General features: G+C 39.4%; 1 protein-coding gene across 2 annotated transcripts in view; it reads right to left on the reverse strand.

The window, feature by feature from the left end:
• Positions 1-24,711, reverse strand: part of CNTNAP5 (contactin associated protein family member 5) — a 791,720-nt gene that overhangs the window by 310,553 nt on the left and 456,456 nt on the right. For both annotated transcript variants that reach the window (XM_078070660.1, XM_078070661.1), the window contains exon 11: positions 6,983-7,089. In XM_078070660.1, coding sequence (XP_077926786.1) covers positions 6,983-7,089 — 107 coding nt within the window. The remainder of the gene's footprint in view (positions 1-6,982; positions 7,090-24,711) is intronic.

Consider the following 24,711-nt stretch of genomic DNA (forward strand, 5'->3'; position numbering starts at 1 on the left):
TTTCTTTCTTTCCCTTATTGTGCTTTTCTGTCACTTCTTTTATAAACACACATCTAGTCATTCAACAATCACCAAACACTATGATGAAGTAATGTGGGGATTATTGCTCAGACACTTTTGTTTATAATCTATTCTTGGAACACTTCTCCTCTGCCCTTCAAGTTATCACTTTCCTTAGGCTTCCCTTCTCTTTCCCCACCATCCCTTCACAGTTGTGCCTCACTTGTATCTCTTCTTGAGTCCCTTAAAATGGTTTACTTTGTAGGTTCCACCCTTGGCCTGCCCCACCTGAGTGACTTCGGCCACTCCACACCTCACAATTCTGATCTTCCTCTCAGACTTCACTTGGGGATTTCCAATTACTTCAATACAGTGAGCACCTCTCCAGACTGACACTGTTCCCCAAGCTGAACTGAGAGCAGCATCCACTGAATCTCCTCCTCTATCTGTTCAAATAGCAGGTAACATGGAACAGGCATTTTTGCATTTGCCAGGCACTGGCTTAACTTCTTTAGGGGGATTATTTTATTTAATCCTCATGATATTTCCATTACGTGACTGCTATTATTAGTCCCATATCACAAATAAGGAATTTAAAGCACACAGAACTCATATCACTTGCCCTAGGTTATACACCTTGTAAGTTAGTTGTAGGGTCTGGATTTGACAGAAGACTGTCAGGCCCAAGCAGACCTGGGAACTTAGTCTCTACATTCCTCATTCATGAAGGCTTCCAAACTAAAAAGCTAAAAGTCATCCTTCTCTTTGCTGTATTCGATTTGTCTTCAAGTCTGTTTGATCCAATTTTAGATATGCCTTTCAAGTCAGGTCCCTTCTTCTAGCTTGCTCTGACTCTCATCATTTGCTGTCCACACAACTGCAAAGAGCATCCAGTATCTTTTCCTTGCACCCATGTCTCTGTCTTCCAACTTCAGTGTGTACTTTACAAAACCATCACAGTTATAATTCCCTTAAAAAAAAACAAAACAAAACCTGATAAGCAAAACACAAACAACAAAATAAATATTAGCAAGTCATTCCCCAGAAATAAAGCAAAACCACCAATCCGTGGCTGGCTCCTAAATGCTCAACAGAGAGGCCATCTCCTTCTGAAATGATCACACTTCCTCTCTCTGGCTGCATTTCCTGCCTCTCCATCTTCCCTCATTGCACCTTAGACTCTAGCCATGCTAGGCATTAGACAATCCTCTCTTTGTTGCGTGATCATGTCTCTCTGCTTTTGTATATGTTGTTCACTCTTCCTCCTCCTTGCTCTTGTTCTTTCTCATCTTCTAAGGCTCTGCTCCAAGGTCAGTTGCTGAGAAAACTTTCCCACCTCCTTGGAAAGTGGCAGTGCCCTTGCCCCGGGAACTCACCATTACTGTGTGCACATCTCTCATTTATCCATTGGTGTATACAGCAAACAGCAGATTTCTACTATGCGTCAGGTATTAAACAAGGGGCTGGAGACACAGAAAAGATTCAGATACCACCCTGTCCTTATGGAGTCCCCATTAATGGCACACTGAATGACCCTTTCCCACTTAATCGTCTGTCTCACCAATTACATGGTATGCTCTTTATGTCACCAATTCCTTGGATATGTTTAGTACAAATATAAACAAGACACAGGTCCTTCTCTAAAAGAGTTTATAATATCAGTAGGGGAGTTAACATAAATAAAAATAATGATGACACAAAAGACTGTGGTTAGTGTCATAAAATGAAGCAGGGCGTGGATTCAACAATTCATTACTGTTATTTATTTATTTTTTTCTTCTCCTTTAGGTGTCTAGTTGTAGCTGGGAACATCTGCAGAAAGCGCTGGGGGTTAAGCATGGAGATGAATTTTCTTTATATATTGATAAGAAACCCACAGGATAATATTGGATATGAGCTGCTGAGTTAAGGGCTGTAAGTGATGCTTTTAAATAAACCTCTTATTACCAGAATCCCCTACCCTCTCCAACCTGTTGCTCCAACCACAAAATGCCATAAACTTAGAGGACCATTTACTTACTGCTCAAACAGCAAAAGTGTTATCCCTCTGTGATGACTAGTGTAGAGTCTGATAGCAAGACAACTTGACATGCTCCTAATCAATACCCAACTATTGACTGCCCAATGAGAGAAGCATTATATCAGGCTTGGGAGAGGAAGAAAGCTGACATCCTCTCACCCAACTGCAAAGTGAGCTTAAAGGCATTGTTAGGATGTCAGAGGCTGCCCTGCAAAAAGGGATTAGCACAGGCTGGGAAATGGTGAAGAGATCCTGTAAAGGGCCCATGTGAATGTCATCAGACACAGCGAGAAGATCAAGGACAATCCCAGTCAATAGGAGACATAGAGAAGATGGTAAGTAAGTACTTCTATCAGTTATTGAGTCCACTCAATGGGAGAGGAATCATCAAATGCATAGTTATGACACCAGATGTTCTTTCAAAAGGTACTTGTTGAGTGATGAAATAAAATTCTGTGGAGATGATCTTATGTATAAGTCACCTAAAAAACAAAACAAAACAAACAAACAAAAACTTTTTCTTCATCTGGAACTCATCAAGAGGGTCAGTAATAATTTCCATTTCAATATGCAAATGTTTTGGTAAAAAAGGATGTCTAACAGTTTTATAAATTATAGATATTGCAATAGCACATAAAAAGCTTTGGTTCTAATGGGGAGTGAGCTCAGATTTCCCCAAGAGGAAAGTGCTTCATAGGAATATCATTTGGGCTTTAAGAATATATGAATAGAACTATTTACTTTTCTTTTCTTGAGCCAGGGAAACATAGGCAGCATTCCAAAATATAGCATAGATATTCCTTCCATCATGTCTTGGATCTTGCCTGTTTTCAATAGGCTTTCCTATTTCTTGTATTCATTTTAGCTGTCTATCAAGGGCTAATTCATCCTACTTTCTTCCATGATGATTGCATGGTTATTCTAAAATACAAAACCTTCCTTATCTCTCGGTCTTCTAGAACTGGATTTTCAATTACAGTATCACGATCCTCGTGTGTCTCAAGCGATATGAAGGAAGTCATGGATATCCCATCACTAAGTTCAATAGAGAGGTTTGCAAATGTCTTACTTGTTTGAGAAAGGGAATAACATACAGGGCTTGGGGCGCCTGGGTGGCTCAGTTGGTTGGGCTTCCGACTTTTGGTTTTGGCTCAGGTCATGATTTCCTGTGCATGAGATCAAGTCCCACGTTAGGCTCCAAGCTGAGCATGGAGTCTGCTTGAAGATTCTCTCCCTCTGCCCCTCCCCCAACTCATACTTGTGGTGTCTCTCTCCAGTAAACAAATAAGTATTTTTTTAATATATATATTTATTTATCCTAGAGACAGGGTGTCCACACAAGCAGGGGGAGGGGCAGAAGGAGAGGAAGGGAATTTCAATCAGTCTCCGACTCCTTGCTGAGTGCAGAGCCTGATGCGGGGCTCAATCTCACCACACTGAGATCAGACCTGAGCAGAAATTCAGAGTTGGGCGCTTAATCCACTGAGCCATCCAGGTACCCCTAACAAATAAGTATTAAAAAAACAAAGATACAGGGCTTAACTCTGGCATTGTAGCCAGATTCCGCCCATTCAAGTCCAGCTTCACTAGCTATGTGACCTTGAGGAAGTTATGTAACTTTTCTGTGCTTCAGTGTGTTCATCTATAAAATGGAGATAGTAATATCCATCTCACTTTATCATTACATTGTAGACTAAGTATGCATTAAGCTCCATAATCAAAACCTCTTCCTTTTAATATTAACTTGGATTCATGGTATATCTTGAGTAGGATGTACCCTAAATACTTAGAATTTTGGCTTTTACTACACAACATTCTAAACTTGCACACTGTATAAAACCGAGAACCATGGTAACCATCTCTGGTCGTCTGAAGGCTCTGATTATTGGTTGGATTGACAGGACTTAGGTGGACTGCAAATATTGGTATACCTTCAGTTATTCCTCTGGAGAATAGGATACAAAATAGAGAAGCAAATTCCTAATCAAATCAACATAAAGACATGACATAATGGTGTTCAGTGACAGTTTATGGGATAAGTGAAAGTCTCACATTTCCTCCTCATATGAGGAGGCTGCCAAATTGGGTAGGAATTGTCCACATACTCACCACCTCTTTCTTGAACAGGTGGTTTTGAGTAATGTGTGTTTGAAAAGTAACATAATGTGTACACCCAAGTTCTTTGTCATCAGGTAAGGAGGAAAGAAAAATGAAATGGAATGATGATATATCTACTTTTAACAGCCACCTTCTTCGCCTAGAGACTTTGGGGATTCCCATTTTTCTATTTCTTAGAGTCCATCATATTATCCCCCTCACCCAGATTCATCTCTTATCCACAAAGACTGGACAGAAAGAAGTTAATCCTATCTGTCCTCAGCACTGTTGGTTCATATTCACTTGAAAGCACCCATAATGAAAAAATAAAACACACCCTGAAGAGCTTGAAGAGACAAAAGACTAAGAATACTCAAGAAATTATCAGTCTTAAATAATATGATAAACGTCTTGTAATTCTGAAGACTTTATTTAGTGTTGTGACTATGGATGACTGCTTCAAGGAAGTATGCCCCAACACCAAGGACATTGCCATTTCTACAAGAGTGGAGCTGCGAACTTGCTTGTTTTGTTTTACCCAAGGGTATTCTATGGCAGCTCTCATCTCTTATGTCCCATGTCAGGGGCACGTGCCTTTTGTAGTCAGAAAAGAATGCCTTGTTTCATTCAATTTACAAACCTGATTCAAAACAATGGTCTTCACCAAACTGGGGAAGAGGGAGAAATGAGTTAGAGGGTGACAAATTCCTGAATTACATAGGTATACCAGGTGTGTTTGCCAAACCTCAGAGCCACCCAAGTACCTCTGATTTCTCCTGGTCGGGTGCCCAGAAGGGAAGAAAGAGTTGAACAATATTGCGACCTACAGTATAGGCACTGAGCAATTTCACAGCAAGGGAAATCAGAAGGTGTTATAAAACAGAATGGTATTTTTTAAGACTTTGTATGTTGAGTCTCCTGCTCATCAGCTTTGATAGCATTCCTTTAAAAATCAGCACCTCACCTCCATTGATTTTCAACTTCGCACTTCTTTTAAAAAGCTGGAAATATTCTATTTTTAGCCTTGATGGATGGAGAAAATGAAAGGAGAGAAGTATCCATAGAGATGAACTCCTCAAATTAGTGTTAAATTACTTTAGGAGAAAGTGAACAGAATCAGCTTGAAAAATCATAGACATGTTGTCACGTGATTTGGCCAAAAATTGGGTAGCTTTGACTTAAATCTCCTTCGAGGTCCTCACTATTACATCGATGGCTATTCTTGTTGCTACTGTGCTTCTTACAAGAGCACTGACATGACAATCTGGACAGTACTATATGCATCATGCAATGTGTCTGTGCATGTATACATTGTTCTGGGCTGTTTAAGGATGATATTTCTGGAACTAGGTTCAACACTTATAGATTGTAAGTAATATACTTCATTATAAAGCTAAGTGGTGCTTTTCATTTCCATAGGCATCCAACAGCAGTAACTTCATCCCATGATGACCTTTGGGCTATGTTGTCTTTGATTGGATTAGACACCTCTGTGGGCATCATTGGTCAATTGGTCTTGCAAAGCACAAAAAGGCCACAGAATGGCTGAGAGGTCTTCAGGGATGAGAGTGATGACAAGGCCTACCCTGGATCAGACTCTGATCTCAGCTCTGCTGACATCTACCATTCATTTTCTGAATCTCTAAGTGCCATCCCAGGCACAGCAGAAACTTAAGAAGCCCTGGTGAGTTTTGCCACGAATGGATCTCACTGTAGTCTTCAGCAGCTCCTTGGTTTTATTCTTACATTTTTTCTAGCAGGTCGTTCTCCTATCCCTAAGTCAATTTCACAGCTCACATTTCCAATGAAATCTCCTACAACTATAGCCAGCACCTTCGATTATGTCTTTCTAAATTATACTTACAGTTCACTTCACACAGTTTGACACAGAGTTCTCTAAATGGCAAACCTCTATTTTGTCATGTGTTTTTGTTTGGTGACCCCAACGAGACTATAAAATTACAGTAATCAGGGCTTGTGCTATTCATTTATTTTTTACTCATCACCCCTTACTCTTTGTGTATTCCAGCCTGCCTCACTCCCTGCTTTGTCTCTTCCCACTTCTCCTCATTGTTGGCACTCTCCAGCCATGTGAAACCACTTAGAAATTCAGTTTGCTTTTGCTTTTCCTTTTCTGCAGCATTCCTACCAGAGATCTGCTCAGGCTTTCTATGTGAAGCCTCCCTAATACTGACATGCAGTCATCAGCACTTAGCACCATATGCTGGTTCTGTTCTCTTCGATCCCATGGTAAGACTGCACTTCCTCTCCTCTTGAATCCAGGTGTGCCCTTGTGATGCTACTTGGCCAACAGAATGTGAGTGGAAGTGATGTTTGACACTTCCAGGCAGAAACTTTCAACAGTGAGCACATGCTTCCTTGTGCTTCTCTCTGCCATGGCAACCTTCTAGGTGATGGAGCACTTGTGAGCATCCTAGAATGAGGACAAAGTGGAAGAGGAACCTCTGCCAATAGGAGATGAGCATGTAACACAGGCAGGACACAACCACTGGTTACTTAGGCCACGGAGATGTTATATTATTCATTATAGCAGCACAACTGAGCCCATCTAGACAATGTACTTGACTTAGTAGCTCTCTTTTGTGGGCCAACACACATTGTCTCACCGCTGCCTCCAACACTTATTCCATTTCCTGTCTGTGTTCCCGGCAAGCCATAAACTCCATGAGGATATGGCTTCTATCCATCTATCTATCCCACATGGCCACCATGGGATGGGCATATATAACAATCTCTAAAGAATGAGTGAACAAAAAGTGCCCACCCCGTGTTGAATGCATCCTGAAGTTAACACTGGTATTCCTGGATGTTTGCCCATTCTGTGGGTATATCATGACTACTCACAGTTATGGCAGGTGGCACCAGTGTAGCCCGTGTTACTGCAGTTACAGTAGAAGGTAGTCCAGGACTGGGAGCAGCTTCCTCTATGTTCACAGTAGTTTGGCAAACACCTAGGGGAAGATAAAGCAAAAGCAAACAAAATAAACCAACTCAGTTGAAATGAAGGGACAAAATCCAAAATGTCTAATATCTAACTGCATGAATTGATAGTAGAAATCGGTCTGCTCTATGTCTATACCTAAGTCAGACTTGAGCAGTAGCAAAATAATTCTATGGCTTTACCACAAGGGGTGGGTCCATCTAGCACTACTGTGCAATGAAAGGCTCAGAGCTGATGTAGGCGATTACGTTAAGCATTTCAACACTGGGGCAAATTGCCATTGACTTAAAGTTAATTTGAAGTGGTCAGAATCTATAAGATTTTTCATTTACTATAAAACAAAATGTACAAAGACTGTGATTTTTACATCTTGGAAAGATTCTACATTTTTAAAGGGAAGTGAAAAGGGGTAGATAATTGAGGTCACTGTCCTCACGATTCTCTTTTGGATGATGGCCAGGAATCTATTTTAAACTGCACATGAAATTTGAAAAGATGGTACCTGCTCATTTAATATGCAAGGAAATTCTGTTATTTCAAAAAAATTCCAACCCACCCTTAAAATGAGGCCTTTACTACTTATGACGAAAACGGTATGACTATTCTGAAAAATATTTTCACCACACACGTTAAAAATGCTCTGAAGCATTCATAGAATTTGACCTCGCAATCACACTTAAATGGCTTTATCTTAAGCATATATTTCAAAATATAAAAACTACGTATGCTAATTATCATCATTCACAAGGAAGTCATGATGCGTCAATGTAAATATCCAACACTGGAACATTTCTTAGGGACGTTGTAGTACATAAAATTAATGGGCTATTATAAAGGTACCGCAAATGGTTAGCAAAAAGGATTATAACAGACTGAGACTGGATTAAGTGAAAATTCAAAATATGAATCATGGCCACAACAAAGCAAACCAAACACATTACAAAACTGATAGGAAGGACAGATGTCAAGCATCACTTGATGTAATGGGAGTGAAGGCAATGTTCCTTTCTTCTGGACAGAGATCATGGGCTTTAGGGTCACTTATATCTGAGTTCAAATCCCAGCTCAGCCATATGCTGCACGGTGTCTTTAGGCAATTTTCCTTACTTCTTACATAAATGATTTAAAGTCTTTACATGGCAGGCACTGTTGTGACCAAAAAATAACCTGGCAAGTGCTCAATACTTGTAATGAATAAAATTAAGAGTAAAAGCAGTGATAAATACTGCAACTTGAAATAATCTTTACAAGGAAAAAAATCCCATGAATTTAAAAGGGGAGAAGGTGTGAGCAATGAAGCTATGGAAGTGGTCTAATACAATAAAAGGGTTCATTGTGTAGCCTCTGAGAATGTGAGGCAAGCAAAAGTAAGATGATTTATCCTAAATGTCCTATATAGTTAGGAAACCCTCCAGCAATGATTGTTTCAAAGCCCAGAAACTAATACTCCTGCATATGTTCAGACATATTATTAGAAATTTTCCGCTTAGCACAGCAAACATGCAATTGTGCTGACAGAGCTTATGTTTGGGAAAAGCATATTGGTAACTCCATGGTATCCAACTATGGCTTAAAGAACAGAAGCGGGGGGGGGAGGACCGGTAAATTTTCTTTGGAACACGTTCACAGAAACCAACCAATCAATACATAAACAAAAACAAGGGGTGCCTTCTGTGTAATTCAGATTTTATCCTTCCTCTTGATTCCCATGCCCAGCTCTTGGTCTTGGTAGAAAGGGAAAGAAACAGATTTGTCACTGAGATGTACCAAAGTCCATGTCCCCCACTATCATTGTGCTGTGGGGAATTACAGGAACTAGAAGCATCAGGGTCCTCATCTACATATTCCAAGCAAGGACCTCTGCCTCAGGGTGTGCCCTGACAGAGAACCTATGGGGCTAGCCCCTGAAAACCCACTCACCCTACACCTTTCTTCGCTTACATCCCAGCACCTCCCTGCTTCTGAATTATGCTGCTCCTGCAGTGCATTTTCTTGATTGATTTGCCCTCTGGAACTGTCAAGTTCTTACACTCCTGTCTTTACCCCAATCCAACTCCATTCCACTCCCTTTCCCCCAACACCAAACACACACACACACACACGCACACACACACACACGCACACACACAAACTCACACGCACTCCACGATTGGCAAATTATACTATTAGGTGCTCCCCTTCCTTCCCCAACATAAACTTAATTGCTTTAAAGATGGAAAACTGAGGAGCACCTGGGTGGTGCAGTCAGTTGAGAACCCAGCTCTTGGTTTCTATGTTCAGGTCCTGATCTCAGGGTCCTGAGATCAAGCTTAGTGTAGGGCTCCACACTAGGCGGGGGGTCTGCTGAAAACTTTCTCTCTCCCCTGCCCCTCCTCCCTGCACTCTTTCTCTCTCAAATAAATAAATAAATAAATCTTAAAAAAAATATATAGATGGAAAGTTGAACAAAGCCAGGTCGGTAGGCATTTAATCCTATAGTTCTCTTGGTTTCAGTACCAAGAAGGTTCAGGTTGGACTCTTTTTAATGGCTGAAGCTATAAAATAGAAAACTCAGAAGTTCTCAGGGGCTACATTTTCAGCCAGAAGAAGAAAGTTTGCATGCAATGAAAGAGAAAGAAAGAGAGAGAGAATGTTGGGGTGCAGAATGCAGCAGAAAAGACAGATGGGCATCCTTACAGGACTTGTGTGGCTGGTTCCTGTTGTTCTAAGATTTGGTTGCACCCCTGAACTTCCTGAGGGCTGGATGTTTTAATCTCTATCACATGCTGTGAGATAACCTGAGATCTTTCCAGAAAAAAAACCATTCCATTTGGGCTGGCTCAAGCCGGGATTCTGTGATTTTCAACTAACAGAATCTTAACCTTCTGTAAAACAGCATTCTATAAATACAAAAATAAATGAAAACACACGTTTTCTCCTCTATTGTACACTTTAAAATATTTTAAAACTCAAGATTTCCAAATTCAGTTGGGCATGTTGTAGGAGGGGCCTTGGGGAAAACAGTAAGAAATATCTGGGCACTTTGAACACATCCTTAATAAGCCTCACATAGACTTTGTATTGCAGTGTTAATAAACTCAATTTACCAAGGAGAGTATAGGATAGAAATTCATTGCTTATGGTCACTTAAAAAAAATGATATATTTCTGAAAGAGAAAAAGAATGCTTCAGTAAAGGAAAGTCTAATATTCCTAAAATGAGAAGAAAAAAAATGAATGGGTGCTTCCAGCTTGGTTCATTTTGGTTCAATACATATTATGATTAGAAAAACTCATCTGTAAAGCTGACACTCAAAATAAAAGATGCATAACCCCAATGTGCTTATTTAACAAGGGCAGTTTTATGAGTATAATTTCCATATTCTTTAATCAGTTTCTGTAAACTGGTGCTTTGTTTCTTTTTCTCCCTACTTGGCATAAACTGAGCACTGCAGGCATGACTCAGGAAGAGAAGAGTGGAGGGGCTACCAAAGTAAGAAAAGTTCATTAAGAGTGAGAACTCTGTCACAATCTTAGGAGGAAGGCCCTCAATTCAAATTGTTAGGAGATAAGCACCCTGAATTCCTATCTCCTAAAATTCTAATGCTATTTCATATGCAGCTGGATCTGGATGGATGTGCTTTCTCTAGGTGCACACTGCTTAACAAAGAAAGCCTTCAGCATGATCAGGACACTTTCCTTCACCCTGATTATTGTCACCTTTGACCAGATATTGCAAAATGCAATGACCTTTAACCAGCCTTGTGACTATCCTAATGATGTTTAACCAAAAATTGTTCTCATGGCTAATCTCCTACAAGATACATCCACCAAGAGTCAACCTAGGTTTGCCTTCTTGAAGGCTTTCCTCTTACCAAAATCTTGAAATGAAACTTTGACATGTACTCACAATTGTATCTGAGATGTTGCTTTAATGTTTTATTTCCCCTGTTTAATAAGCGAAGAAAGTAAGACAAGACGAGGGTAAATAACTTGCCCAAATATGAAGTGACAGAGCCAGGAACATGAGCTATGCTACCTGGCACTGAAGCCTGTATTCCCAAGCACCATGCATACTCTCTCTACCAATGCCAGATGATTCACCTCCTTAAAAGTGAACTCTCAGCATGCATTAAGGCACAACTTCTGCAAAGAGTGAGATGGACGGGGGCTTCACATAGTTACCCACTTATTCCAGAAACTCATTAGCAAACTTGGAGCTATGAGGTTGGAGCTTTTAAAGATATTTTTGGTGGCTAAAGAGGTATTAATGATAGTGACAAATGGGTTAATTGGCAATAAATACACCTGAACTAGAGAATAAAGGATATATTTATTATATAATTAGCATAATGACATATAATTCATCCTACAAATTCTATAAATTCAGTGATGAAGAGTGGGGAAAGAGATTTTGATTCTATTTTCAATCCCTTTTCATGACCAAATTGTTGAATTCTTAAAACAAGAAAAGCTACTGCTAAGATAGCCCTTGTCCCTGCTCTACTCTTGCTTTGATTTCTTTTCTTTTGTCTTTTTATCTTTTTTTTTTTTTTCAGATGACAGAGACTTCCTTTACATTTCTTAAGCTTATATGAGTTAATGTGATTGTTTCCAGTCTGCCTGCTTTCGGTAGAAAGGATATATAAGTTATCCCAAGCTAGACAAAGCTATTTAACCGATCCAAAAATTGATGGCATAATGTTTAAAATAAACTTCATAACTGTATAATCCTACAAATAGAGAAAAATGAAGAAGCCCATCAAGGTCTATTAAGCAAAATGGAAAATAAATTCAGGATTCAAAGCTGACCTTTGAATGCAGGGCTACGGGCTTCATGTCCAGCCCACCAGGATGTCCTGGAGCCCTTGATCATGCACCCATATGTACACAGCACTCATCAACAAGGATCAAGCTCCTATCTCCATCACTTAGCATAGTCAGTGTCCTCTTTAGACATAAAATTTTTAATCCTCCAAATTTCTGAATTCAGTATCAAAAGTTTATGATAATCAAAAACTTAGAATTAATGTTTGGGGGTTAAGAAGGAATAAGGTACTGAAAGAGAAAAATGGTCCCAAAGCTGATCTCAGCCAGAAACTTCTGTATGATGTAATCTACATCTTCCTGGGAAGAAACTAGTATTCTTGACTTTGATAAAATGCTTAAGCATATTTATAATGGACTTTAATAGGATAAAGACAAATGTCAGTCGATGGCCAACCTTAAAAGGAACCTAAGTTAAACAGTCTTGTAACAAGTCAAAGAGTGTAATTGTAATTAATTCATTTTTTTTAAATTCAGTCTAACAAGGAATACCTTTGAAAGCCCCCCCCACACACAAAAAAGTGTCTTCAACACAGCTCCTGCCAAGAATGGATCTTTTTTATATTTAAAGGTTTTATTAATTCATTTAAGAGAGAGAGAAAGAGACAGAGAGAGCACAAGCACGGGGAGAGACAGTGGGAGAGGGAGAAGCAGACTCCCCGCTGAGCTGGGAACCTGATGCGGGGCTGAATCCCAGGACCTGGAGATCATGACCTGAGCCGAAGACACACATCTAACCATCTGAGCCACCCAGGCACCCCAAGAATGGATGTTTGAATTGGCCTGAGATGGGTCTTTCCTCTTGTATCAAGATTATAATAAAACTTTGAAAAAAAATTTTAACAGTTCTTTGGTATTTGTAGTTTTTAAGTGAATTTGGCCTATTTAATATAAGCTTTGTGAACTCCAATTTAAAAAGTGAAGAATAACTGATTTAGATCTTAAAAATCTTCCCTAGTAGGGGCGCCTGGGTGGCTCAGATGGTTAACCGTCTGCCTTCGGCTCAGGTCATGATCCCAGGGTCCTGGGATCGAGCCCCACGTCAGGCTCCTGACTCAGCGGGGAGTCTGCTTCTTCCTCTCCCTCTCCCTCTGCCTCTCCCACTGCTCATGCTCTCTCTCTCTCTGTATCTCTGTGTCTCAAATGAATAAATAAAATCTTTAAAAAAAAAAAAAAAACTTCCCTAGTAGAACATCTAAGATAAATTAAGTTCACCAAGTTAAATGTTCATTTTCTGGATACTTAACTTTTAGAAATATTTGTGGCATTCTATCTTGTAATGCAGTAAATTGTACAACTTAGAAAGTAAAAAATCATATTATTAATGTATGTAGTTTAATAAATTTGAAGGTATTTAAGTAACTAAATCCATAAATGGGATTAAACATTATTCAAAGGGCTTTTAGACCTGAGTTCTAATACTTGCTAGACTTAATAGAATATGATTTTATAAACTGAATTTTTAAAAGAGTAAAAAAGAAAACCTTAAAAAAACACAAGATTTTGAGTTCATAATTTTAAGAAACTCAGTATCACTCTTTGAAACAAAAATAACCTTACAAACCATCTTACCTGTATAAAAAAAATCCTCCTTTGTGCATACCACACTTTCATCACACATGTGTTGGCTGATTATTCGGGTATTAAGCCTTACCTTCCTAAGGTAAGGTTGAAAACAATAGATTTTAGGTTCAATCTGTTAACCAAATTCTCCTCCCAAATGTCCTCATCTCCTCTAAACAGTTGTGAGGTGAATCTTTCTCTTTAAAAGTAGCCATCTTTGGATTTTATTTTATTTTTCTTAATTTGCAAGTGTCAGGGGAAAAAAAAAGCATTATCTCCTTTAATTTACATTATTTTTTTCAATGCTGGATAGTTGTTCTTTTTATTTTTTTTATGTTTTCAGAGTATTTTTTCTTATTTTACACATTGTTCCTCTACAGTCTTTGCCAGTGTTTCCCTGTCACACTCCTTGCTGTTCATGTAACTTGTGAAGGCCATTGTCACTTATGCAGTGGCATTTCCAAAATGTTGAATATGTATGTCCTTTGACTTAGCAATTCCACTTCTTGGAATAATGCCCCAGAAATACTTTTCTTACATGCACAAAGATATTTGCAAAATTATTGGGGCCCCTGGGTGGCTCAGTCAGTTAAGCGTCCAACACTTGATTTTGGCTGAGGTCATGATCTCGGGTCGTGGGATTGAGCCCTGTGTCAAGCTTCACACTGAGTGTGGAGTCTGCTTTGGATTCTTTCTCTCCCTCTCCCTCTGCCCCTCCCCCCACTCATGCTCTCTCTCTCTCTAATCAATAAATAGATAAAATCTTTTTTAAAAGATATATATATATATAATTATTATAATCATCAACAGCTTAAAAAATGGAAACATAGTCCACTATTTTGGGAATGGTTAAAGAAACGATGCACCTCCATACTATGGCAATTTATGAGGAAATTAAAATGAATACCTACATCTCTATGTAAGGATATTGGAAAGTTCTACATGTGTAATAAACTATTAAGTACAGAAAGCACATTGCAGAGTATCATGTGTAGCTTCTGCTGTTATTGCCCTCATTGTTATAAAGAGAAAATAAGGTCTAGAAGGAAGTAGTCCAAATCGGTAATCTGTTAATAGTGGTTAAATGTGGGAATAAAAGTACCATCCCACTATTTATTTCTGAGTTGGTCATGGCCTTATAATGAAACTGGAAATAAACATATACATGGGCTTACATTCACATTTTATTTTGCCATTAGACAACAGCAAAGAGAAACTCATTCACTTAAGAAGTGGTCTCTAAGGAGAGCAAGTCAGGCTGTCCCAAGACATTCTCAGCCCAGGCAGGAGATCAGCTGGACAAGAGAAGTGGTTCAGTTGAATGAATCTTGTTTTCTTCATAAAGCCACAGAGGCTCAGTGAGCTCCCAGGTCACCTGCTAGAACAGAGCAGGCACTCAAATCCAGGTCTAACTGACTACCTTCTACCTCCCTCATTAAACTGTGAAAATAAAATTCAGTGGGTGAGGCCTCTGTTCCTTGGAACAAAGCCCACCTGATAATACACTCCTAATGATCACATTCATTATGACCCTCTATTGATCCATGTAATTTTAAAAGTCTCTTGTAAAAATTAAAAGGAAAGGGTCTTTTGTCTAAGAAACTCAGCACAATGGTTAACTGTGTGTCCCTGAGTATCTATCCTTCTATTACAGTTATTTAAACACACACACTCTTAGACACATGCACACCTCCCAAAAAAAAACCCCAACCTGAACACAGCTAGAGGAAGTCATCTGTTTAGATCAGCCTAAAAAAACACTCCGTGTATTTCTATAAACACCCACAGAAATATTTTTTTCCTCAGTATGAAATTTCCTTCTTCCTCATTCCCCATAACAGACTGAAATGAATAGGACATCTATTGGCAGGCCTTGAAATTCCCAAATGTTCAGATAAATGGTTACCTATAAATGAGTCTGAATGTATTTATGCTCCATTGAGTTACTTCCCTTTTTAAGAATTCTCATCCCTTCTTTATACAGTTGAAGGTCAGTTTCAATTTCTATATGCTTTCCTTAGAGACAAAAAGAACAAAACATTTCAATAGTCCTCAAAATGTAAGCTGACTAATGTAAGCCTTTTAATGAAGCTCATACATTAAAAATCAGCTAGGTTGCGTTCCTTTGTCTGTTTGCTTTAATTAGCAGCCAACTGCATTGATCTTATTTTGGTCAGATAGCTTCTCTGAAAGCTTTTGAAACCTATTTCTATGCCTCTCCATTCTAACAATTACCATAATCCCATTTTACCCCCCCCCGCAGTTGGACCTTCATTATAATTGAAATTTGTTGTAATTACAGCAGATGCAGACATTAAGGAATTAAGTGAATAAAAAGAAAAGTGTCAGAAGTCAGTTTCCTAAATTTCCCAGGGTCTAGTTCACAGCAGGGAGCCAATTGTCAATCATTGCTGAGAAGATCCCCAGCAAAGCAATGGTGGTCAAAGGAATTTGCTGTGCACATCAGTGATGCCAAAGTACTGCCCAGCTTCCAGACAGACCCCAGCACCCACAGTAGGCAGGCCTCCTCCCTGCCCTGGCTTTTGATGGCAAAACAGGAAGGTCCGCTTTCCATTCATCTGCAAACCTAAAGTTTATGACCAAGAGATACTAGTGCTTTTCAAATGCCATTTCTTCAAAGCAGAGGATGTTGTGATTCAAGAATATATCAGTGTTATCTATTCCAATACTGTTAATATGAGAAGTAAACTGAGACCATGAAACTAATACCAAATCATTGCTACCTGGTTACTTTACAAACAAAGATACATGTCCTTTTTCTCCAAATAACAAAATAATGTTTTAAAAAAATCACAAGGGAAGAGAATTCCCTATTAGCCTGATATGAATAATTTTTTTTTAAATTGTTTATTTGTCAGAGAGAGAGAGAGCACAAGCAGGGAGAGCGGCAGGCAGAGGGAGAAGCAGGCTCCCCACCAAGCAAGGAGCCCGACACCGGACTTGATCCCAGGACCCCAGGATCATGACCCAAGCCAAAGACAGATGCTCACCCGACTGAGCAACCAAGGCATCCCTGATATGGATCATTTTGACGAAATAAGACAAAATTGAATTTCCCCAATCAATCCATTTGTCTCAATGGCCTAGAAGTGCTTCATTGCAATGGAAACATACCACATAATTTACAGACAGGCTCTGTACTTTATGGGAGAGAAATTTGGTCTGGGTTTATCTACTACATACCAATAAGGTAAAAGGTTTTGTGTGCCTTCCAGTGGAATGATTTTGTTTAGCATCATGTAGATGACATCTCAACTGTTATGTTAAAGTTAATCAGGAAATGCAAACAATAGAGTTTTCCAGATTACCAGAGTGGTCTTATTCTTAAGATTTACACCATCACTCATATCCAGCTAGGAATGGGAACAATCCTATTGTCTGGCTCAGTGCTTCTTCAATTTTGTTTAAAATGTGATACAGTAGACCTGGGGTAGAGACTGAGGTTCTGCATTTATAAGTTCCCTGAAGGTGCCAGAGCTGTTGGTCCTCACAGTGCAGTGAGGGTCCAGTTGAATACAAGTTCAAGAACCGTCCTGTAGAGATGGGTCAGAGGGGTTGCAAATTATGGAGATTTCTTTTTTCCCTTTTCTAGTTCTTGGGCTCTTTTTGCAAATATTTATATATATATATATATATATATATATATATATTAATTAAAACATGATAGTTTTCCAATGTGTTATGTATCAGATTTATTTATTTATTTGAGAGAGAGAGAGTAAGGGGAGGGGCAGAGGGAGAGGGAGAGAGAGAATCTCAAGCAGACTCCCCACAGAGTGCAGAGCCTGACACAGGGCTTAATCCCAGGACTCTGAGATCACGATCTGAGCTGAAGTCAGAGGCTTAATTATTGAGCCACCCAGGCACCCCTATATCAGATTTTAATACACTGCACTAGCAATTTGCTAGTTTTGTGCTCCAGGTTAACCCTGGAGACCTGATGTCAATCTTCTTCTGCCTTCCCTGTGTATCCATGGGAATAAGAATATACTAGTGTCATCTATGAGGAGGAGTGCTGCACTGCACCAGCTGGGGGCCATGGGGTCTGCTCAGGCCCCAGAAGGTAGAGTGGCTGAAGGGAGGCCATTGCTACTCTTAAACCCACTTAAATCCATTTAAGCCCAGCCAAGCTCAGGAACATCTGCTAGCCACATGCTCTTTTCACTGCATAATAACAGAGCAAGAACAAATGAATGGATGAACATGATATCAAAAAATTGTCATATTATAGAAAGTGGAGCACTGACTATGCATTTATCTGGCTTTTGTATTTATAAGGAATGAATACAGGTCTCATATTTGAAGTAAAAAATTATACCTACTTTTGAACACTTCTGGATAAATCTTACTGAAAAATATCAGCTATTTCAGGGGAAGGTATTCAAAACCTGTATCTGTTGGCAGTTACTTATCTATGTGAATCAGGAATTTTTAAATATTTAGAAGAGCTACATAAAATGAGTCCTGAGGCTAACACACGACTGCAATGTGTGACCCGCTCAAGGTGCCTCATTGATTTCATAGACCAAGTGCAGAAATATTTAATTTGATCCTCAAATATTGCTTTTATCTTTTATAGATAGTCCTATGATTTTATTTGGCAAAATAAAAAAAAAATTCATTGCTAAAACAAGAAAGAAGGAAAATCTCTCAAATACAAGACAAGAAGGACACAGGTTATGATTGGGTTCATCAATCTCCTTTCAGGTTTTATTATCCAGACTCCTCCAAGGTTTTATTTTCCAGTGGATACTATTGCTGGCCAGGCTGGCCCTGGCTGTTGTGGTCACTGCCACGGCCCCTGGAATCCACAAAGAGTGTGAACAGACAGGACACCAGCAGGGTCTGGATTATCTGGGATGTTGATCCATTTGGGCATGTTTATAAGGTTCTCTTATTTTTCACTTTAAAGGTCATGCTATCAAATTAAACTTGAGCTGCTGTTTAAGAACCAGAGAATTAGGGGCTCTACCAGAGGCTCTCATTTTTGAGCCTGCTACGACTGAGGGCTGGTCTGGGACCGTCCCCTTGTGCCCTTGCAGAAGGACAGCATGGGCTCCTTCACAGAGGGGACAGGGTGCACTCCAACAACCCAGACTTCAGATTAGGGAGATCCAAGTTCAAATCCTAGTCTGTCATTTTCTGGCTCAAGTCACATTCGAAATTATTGATGCTTTTCTGGACTTTAGTTTCCTCTTTAGTAAAATCAAGGCAAAAAGAATCTCTAAATCATTTTGAAAATTAAATAAGGTCTGGCAGAACACGAATAAGTGTCAATAAACTCATTATTCTTTTCATGTATACTTGCAGGGGGTTTCTGACTCAGACCCAGACTGTATTTTCTTTTCTTTCTTTTTGTAACAGATATGTTTCTCCCAGCACATGAAGAGAGAGGTTTGGTCTGCAAGTTGCTAAGCTCAGTTTGCTACTCGGCCTGTCTATGCAGATCTGACATTTCCATTCTCTGTTGTTAACCTCAGGAGCTGCTAAGAAAGGTCACACTTCATCTTTGCTCATTTAAGTTTCATCAGTGTCCTGTCCACTTGCGGAGCTAACCAGGCTTCCTGGAGGGAACTGAGCAGGCACTGCTCTGAGTTAAGCTCTGTGTCTGGGGCTTGAGAGGTAAGGTAGCAGAGACCTGAACCCCTCAAGGGCCATGTCCTGCCTAGCGGTAATACCACTGGTGACCACAGGTGGTCGCTAGTGATAACCATCCACAGCCAGTGAACAGTTTCCTTGGTCCCTGAATTTGTGTCTGTTCTGGGCATAGGCCCTGAATCCAATTTCAGCTAAAATGCTTTGACCCTTGCACACGGAGATTAAGGAGAACACAAAAAAGAAAGAAAATACTGAATCCTTCCTATGATCGTTATATATCTGTATTTTTTTTTTCCTTTTGGGTTGTTTAGATTCTTCATTATCTAACACACAAGTATGGAAAATATGATCTGAAATGTCTTATATTCAGGAGAACCTTAGTGGAAAATACTCAACATTTAAGCCATCCTAGGTCAAGGAGGAGACACAGGTTCACAGAACACAGTTAAGAGCGGAACTGCAAGGATCAAGGAGAATGGGGATACAAAGCAGGTGAGTCTGTGCACCTGAATACAACCAGGGGATGGATTCACTGCTCCCTGTCCTTTGCTTTGCTCTGTGGGTTGACTTCCGTCACTCTGCCTGTATCCTAACTCCCCCCCCCCCCCCGCCCCGCCGCCCCGAGGCAGGGAGTATGGCTGTGAATGGCCAAGTTTGGCAATCTAAGATGTCTTATATTAGAAAAGAACTTTTCTCGCTAATGTCAAGGTTGGGACTCCCCAGAGGGCACCAGTTTGGCCAATTTTGACAGATCTGTCCACTCTGGCCGAGGGCCAAGAACCATATAAGAGAACAGAGCTTCCACAGACCTATGTGGTGGGAAGGGAAGATAGGAGGAGCAATCCCAGATAATAAAGGACAAGAGGTCCTAGACACATAAAATTATAGATGGCCTCTAAAGGACGGCCCACAGTCCCAATTTTAACACATAAATCTACACACTGCCTGCATTCACTGTCTTTCACTTTTGCATAAGAATCTTCTCTGTCTGGTGCCTGGGTGGCTCAGTTGGTTAAGCGTCTGCCTTCGGCTTAGGTCATGATCCTGCGGTCCTGGGATCGAGTCCCACATCCAGCTCCCTGCTCAGCGTGGAGTCTGCTTCTCCCTCTCCCTCTGTCCCTCCCCACTTCTCATGCTCTTTCTCTCACTCTTTCTCAAATAAGTAAATGAAATCTTTTTTTTTTTTAATATAATCTTCTCTGTCATTTTAGGCTCAGCTTAAGTGATATCCTAAAACTGAACACTTGTTCCAAGCCTACACTAATCTGTCTCTTCTCAAAATTGATAATCCACACTGCAATGTTCAGACAGTAAATGCTCAACAATTGTATTTTTATTCAGTTGGAATTGAATGGCATGCTGACAGACAGTTCTTAGTTGACTGAGGGCAACCTGGCATTTCTGTGTTTAATATATCCTGCATGGCTAAGAAAAAGTTGCTTTCACTCTCTCCTACTTCTTTGGCAGATACCGCTAGTCATCCACTGCAGTCTTTCACCTATGAGTCTAAACTCTATCTTGGAATCCCTGGGAATATTGTCTGAAGCCACCATCACGGTGGACACAAACACTGCAGCCTATCTGTGAGCTCTAGGGTTTTAGAAAATACATCATACACTGTGCTCTTTCCTTTTCTGCCTGAATTTTCCCCAAATATTTTTATATGTGAAAGAATGTTAACCTCCCTACATTTTATTAAATGCTACACTTGGTGTGCTAGACTTAGTGCTAGGTTATCACAATAATTATTTCAGCTAATCCATAAAACAATCTGTGAGGCAGTTATCACTATCTCTAGGAAAGTGAGGATAACATATTAAGCAGCTTATTTAAGATTACAGAAGTGTAAAAGGCAGGCTGTAAATCCCAGAGTGTACAAATCAAAAGCAGAAGTTCTAGGCATCAAAATTAAATGGAATTCTTCCTTAATGGAAAAATGTTTGTTTTATTGAGAAAAAGGAAAAGGAAGGCCAATGTCTGCTTATGACTGTATTGTTTTCCTTAAAGCTAGCTTTTGAGACAACTTTGTCTCCACTATAGACCACCTCCTGATGTTTACTCTGATGTACTTACTATACATCAGGGCAGCATTTCCAAAAGTTTATTTTGTAGATAAGTAGTCTGTGGAAAGAAGGGTTTTGTGGTCAAATATATTTGTGAGGTTGTGAACTTCTAATTAATTCCCCTCTTGCACAGCCTCTAGTGCATAGTGCACATTCACACACACACACACACACACACAACAACCACATGACTCATTGAGAAATCCTGCAGTAAAGAAACCCATTTAATTTTACTTACTCCAGCATTTCTCAAACTTATTTGAACAAAGCAATCATTTTTCAGAGAATACCATTAACATCAGGCAGAACTAAGAGTGTTGTTCCCCACTGTGTAGAGAAAATCTGGATGCGACTGTATTATGAGCAAAATAAGGAAATTTCTTTGTTTAATCTGCTGACACAATATTTCTGAGTGACTGATCAACAGACTTCCTAGGGTGTTTGGTAAAATACAGATTCCATGTCTGCATCTCATTGGGACTTAATCAGAATCTCTGGGGTTGTAGAGTCCAGAAATCTGCATTTTAAAAGAGCATTTCAAGAGATTTTTACCCATTCTAAAATTTAGAGCTACTCTCCAATACGGCTGGGGTCAAATTTTAAGATTACTTTTTAAAATTATTTTTAAAGATTTTATTTATTTATTTGAGAGAGACAGAGAGAGTGAGAGAAAGAAAGAGAGAGAGTACAAGCCAGGTGAGGGGCAGAGGGAGAAGCAGACTCTCTGCTGAGCAAGGAGCCAGATGCAGGGCTAGATCCCAGGACTCCAGGATCATGACCTGAGCTGAAGGCAGACTGAACCACCCAGGCACCCCCAGATTACTTTTAATCCATTGGTAGCTTTGGAATTGTGCTAAGTTAACATCTGCAGTCTAGTATGGATCTTTAGTTGAGGATATGTGTGCTGGTACAAATACTCAGGTGAAGTCAAATATTTGCCTAAAGGGACCCATTAGGTGGTCTTTACCTTGGAAAGCCTCCCATCCAAGGGTTGGTCTCAACCTGCAAGCCCTGAAATCCAATCTTCCCAGATTACCAGGACTGTTAGTCTCCAGTATTATGGCTCATGCAAGCAAATCTAACAAGACATTGGTGTTACTAGAATTCCAATTTGTGGATTTACATCGAAAAGTATAATTTACAAACGGCCTGATATTTCCACCCAATTGTCCAATATGCCCTCTTCCTGTAGGTAAGTAAGCTTCATGGATTGCAAAATATTAGAAGGTCAGTCAGTTAAACTTGAAATCAGAATAAGGGTGGTTCCAGGATTTCTGGATTTAATGCCAGTACTCTCTGACAGACTGACTGATTCAAACCCACATTTGTGAGTGAACTCACACAGCTTTTGTTGGCCCCCAGTCTACTCCTTACTCCAAATTGCTTGGATTCAGGCAGGCAGATTTTAGAGATCTATCAATAACTAATTCTAGCATGTTCTATGATATTGAGATTAAAAAAAAAGTGAAGATTCTCTTCTTTAAAAATAAATTAGAAACTAAAGCCTTACTGATGATATATAATTAAATTATAAGTACATATTTGCTCAAAATATATCGTTATTTTGAAGGTAATTTTGAACTTGTATCAACAGATACAGCAAAAGAATACTTGACGTAATAAAGTTTCTTTTAGTCATATAAAGTTTTTGAAATTTTGAACTAATAACAGTTAAAGCACTTGTCTGCCCAGGATCTTGGGAGAAATTAAAGCAGAGTGATAAGTTTTCTCTTCTGATATAAGTGTCTCTGAGGAAAGGTATAGAAAGGTATATCATGGTCATACACAGCCTGGGCTGCTATGGTTGACATTATATCCACTCACCGGGTATTGATTCTGAGGCCCAAACCTAATCTTTAGAGTTACCCCAGGTGCAGCCCCAGGTTGCTGAACTAGGGAAAAAATATAGTTCCATGGGGACTGGCACAAGCAGAGAGTCTAGTCCTGTATTACCCAATATGGCGGACACTAGTCACACATGCCTATCTAAATCTAAATTTATTAAAATTAAACTAAGTTAAAAATTCACTCCCTCCGTCATAACATCCACACTTCAAGTTCTCCATAGCTGCTAGTGATTAGGTGTAGACAACATAAAAGAGATCATTTCTATCACTGCACAATGCTCTATTGGGCAGTCAAGGTCCAGTCCAATTAGTATTCAATTCATTGAGTCAAACATTTATATTACATCCCCATGGGCTTCATTCATTCCTAGGGAGGGAGAGTCAGATCCATGATGGTCCTTCACTCTGACATCAGGAGTACTAGCAATGCAGGGCATTTGATGCCATTAATTTGGGTATAATTTAGTCTGACCTAGATGAGGTGTAACTTCAAGATAATTCATTAAGACCTATGAGATGTTTGGCTTAATTGAAAGGGCAACACTATTCCTTTTATTTCTAAGTTGCTTGAGAGCCCATTAACTTCTAATGAAAATACTTGCTATATAATATATATAATCTTGGAAAAGTCATTTAACGCCTATGAACTTCAGTCCTCTCCTTTATAAAATGAGAATGGTTTATTTTAAACATTTTAATATAGGTCTCCATAGATTTGAACAAGACAATTAGTAGAGGATAAAACCTAGCATGGCACCCAACCCATGGTTGAATTCTACTAAATTTAGATGATTCAAGGTATAGTATAGAAACAAATAAGAGAGAAACTTCATAGGAAAAGAAAAAAATATATCTTCCGTGTGTGTGTGTATGTGTGTGTGTGTATATATATATATATATATATATATATATATATATATATATATATTACAAAGAAGCTTTAGATGGCATTTGGCGAAAATTAGAAGTAGCTCTCTATGTTAGAAAACACTAGAGAATTTGACATAGCCCAATGAATAATAACAATGTTTAAGTCTCTGCCAGGCACTTCAGAAAAAGAAAGAGAAAAAATAAAGACATGACAGAGTATGGATTGTATATGATTCCAATGCTCCCCCGGGAAACCTTTATTCTTCTTCAGTGACTTAACCTGCAGATAAACAGCTGACAGAGTTACAGACACACTGGTGCCCCCTAGGTATCTTTTTTTTTTTTTTTTTTTTATCCCACTCCTAATAGGTAAACAGTGCCAATTTTACAAGCCTTCCCAACTCAGTCTCCAGGAGGCTGTTTAGAGCTCACTGAATCCAGGAGGCATGCTCCCCAGATCCTATTAGCAGGAGACTGGTGACATCCTTTGATAATCACCACAGATATTTTGTATGTTTCTCTAGACCCGGCTTCTATTCAGACTTGCCTTCTCTTGCAGAGCTGCCCCCCTTTTCTCCCTTAAAGCATAAGATTGTAATAAGGATAATGTGCTCACGTGCTTCCTTCCACTGTAATATTTATAGGCTACATTGCTCAACTACACTGCTATGGTTTGCTTGTCTAATTTTATGGTGGCCTTGCTAAACAAAAATACTCTTGCTCGCTAGTGCTTACAGAAGGAGCACTTAACACCACGTGAACATTGACAGCTGACACCAGCTGCTTTTATTAGGCACTCTAGCTATTCAAATAGAGCGATACTTGGTGTGAACCACACTGGGAAGTTTTCAGTATGAGAAAGAGG

Source organism: Halichoerus grypus, chromosome 4 (genome assembly GCF_964656455.1).
Source record: "Halichoerus grypus chromosome 4, mHalGry1.hap1.1, whole genome shotgun sequence".
NCBI lineage: Eukaryota > Metazoa > Chordata > Mammalia > Carnivora > Phocidae > Halichoerus > Halichoerus grypus.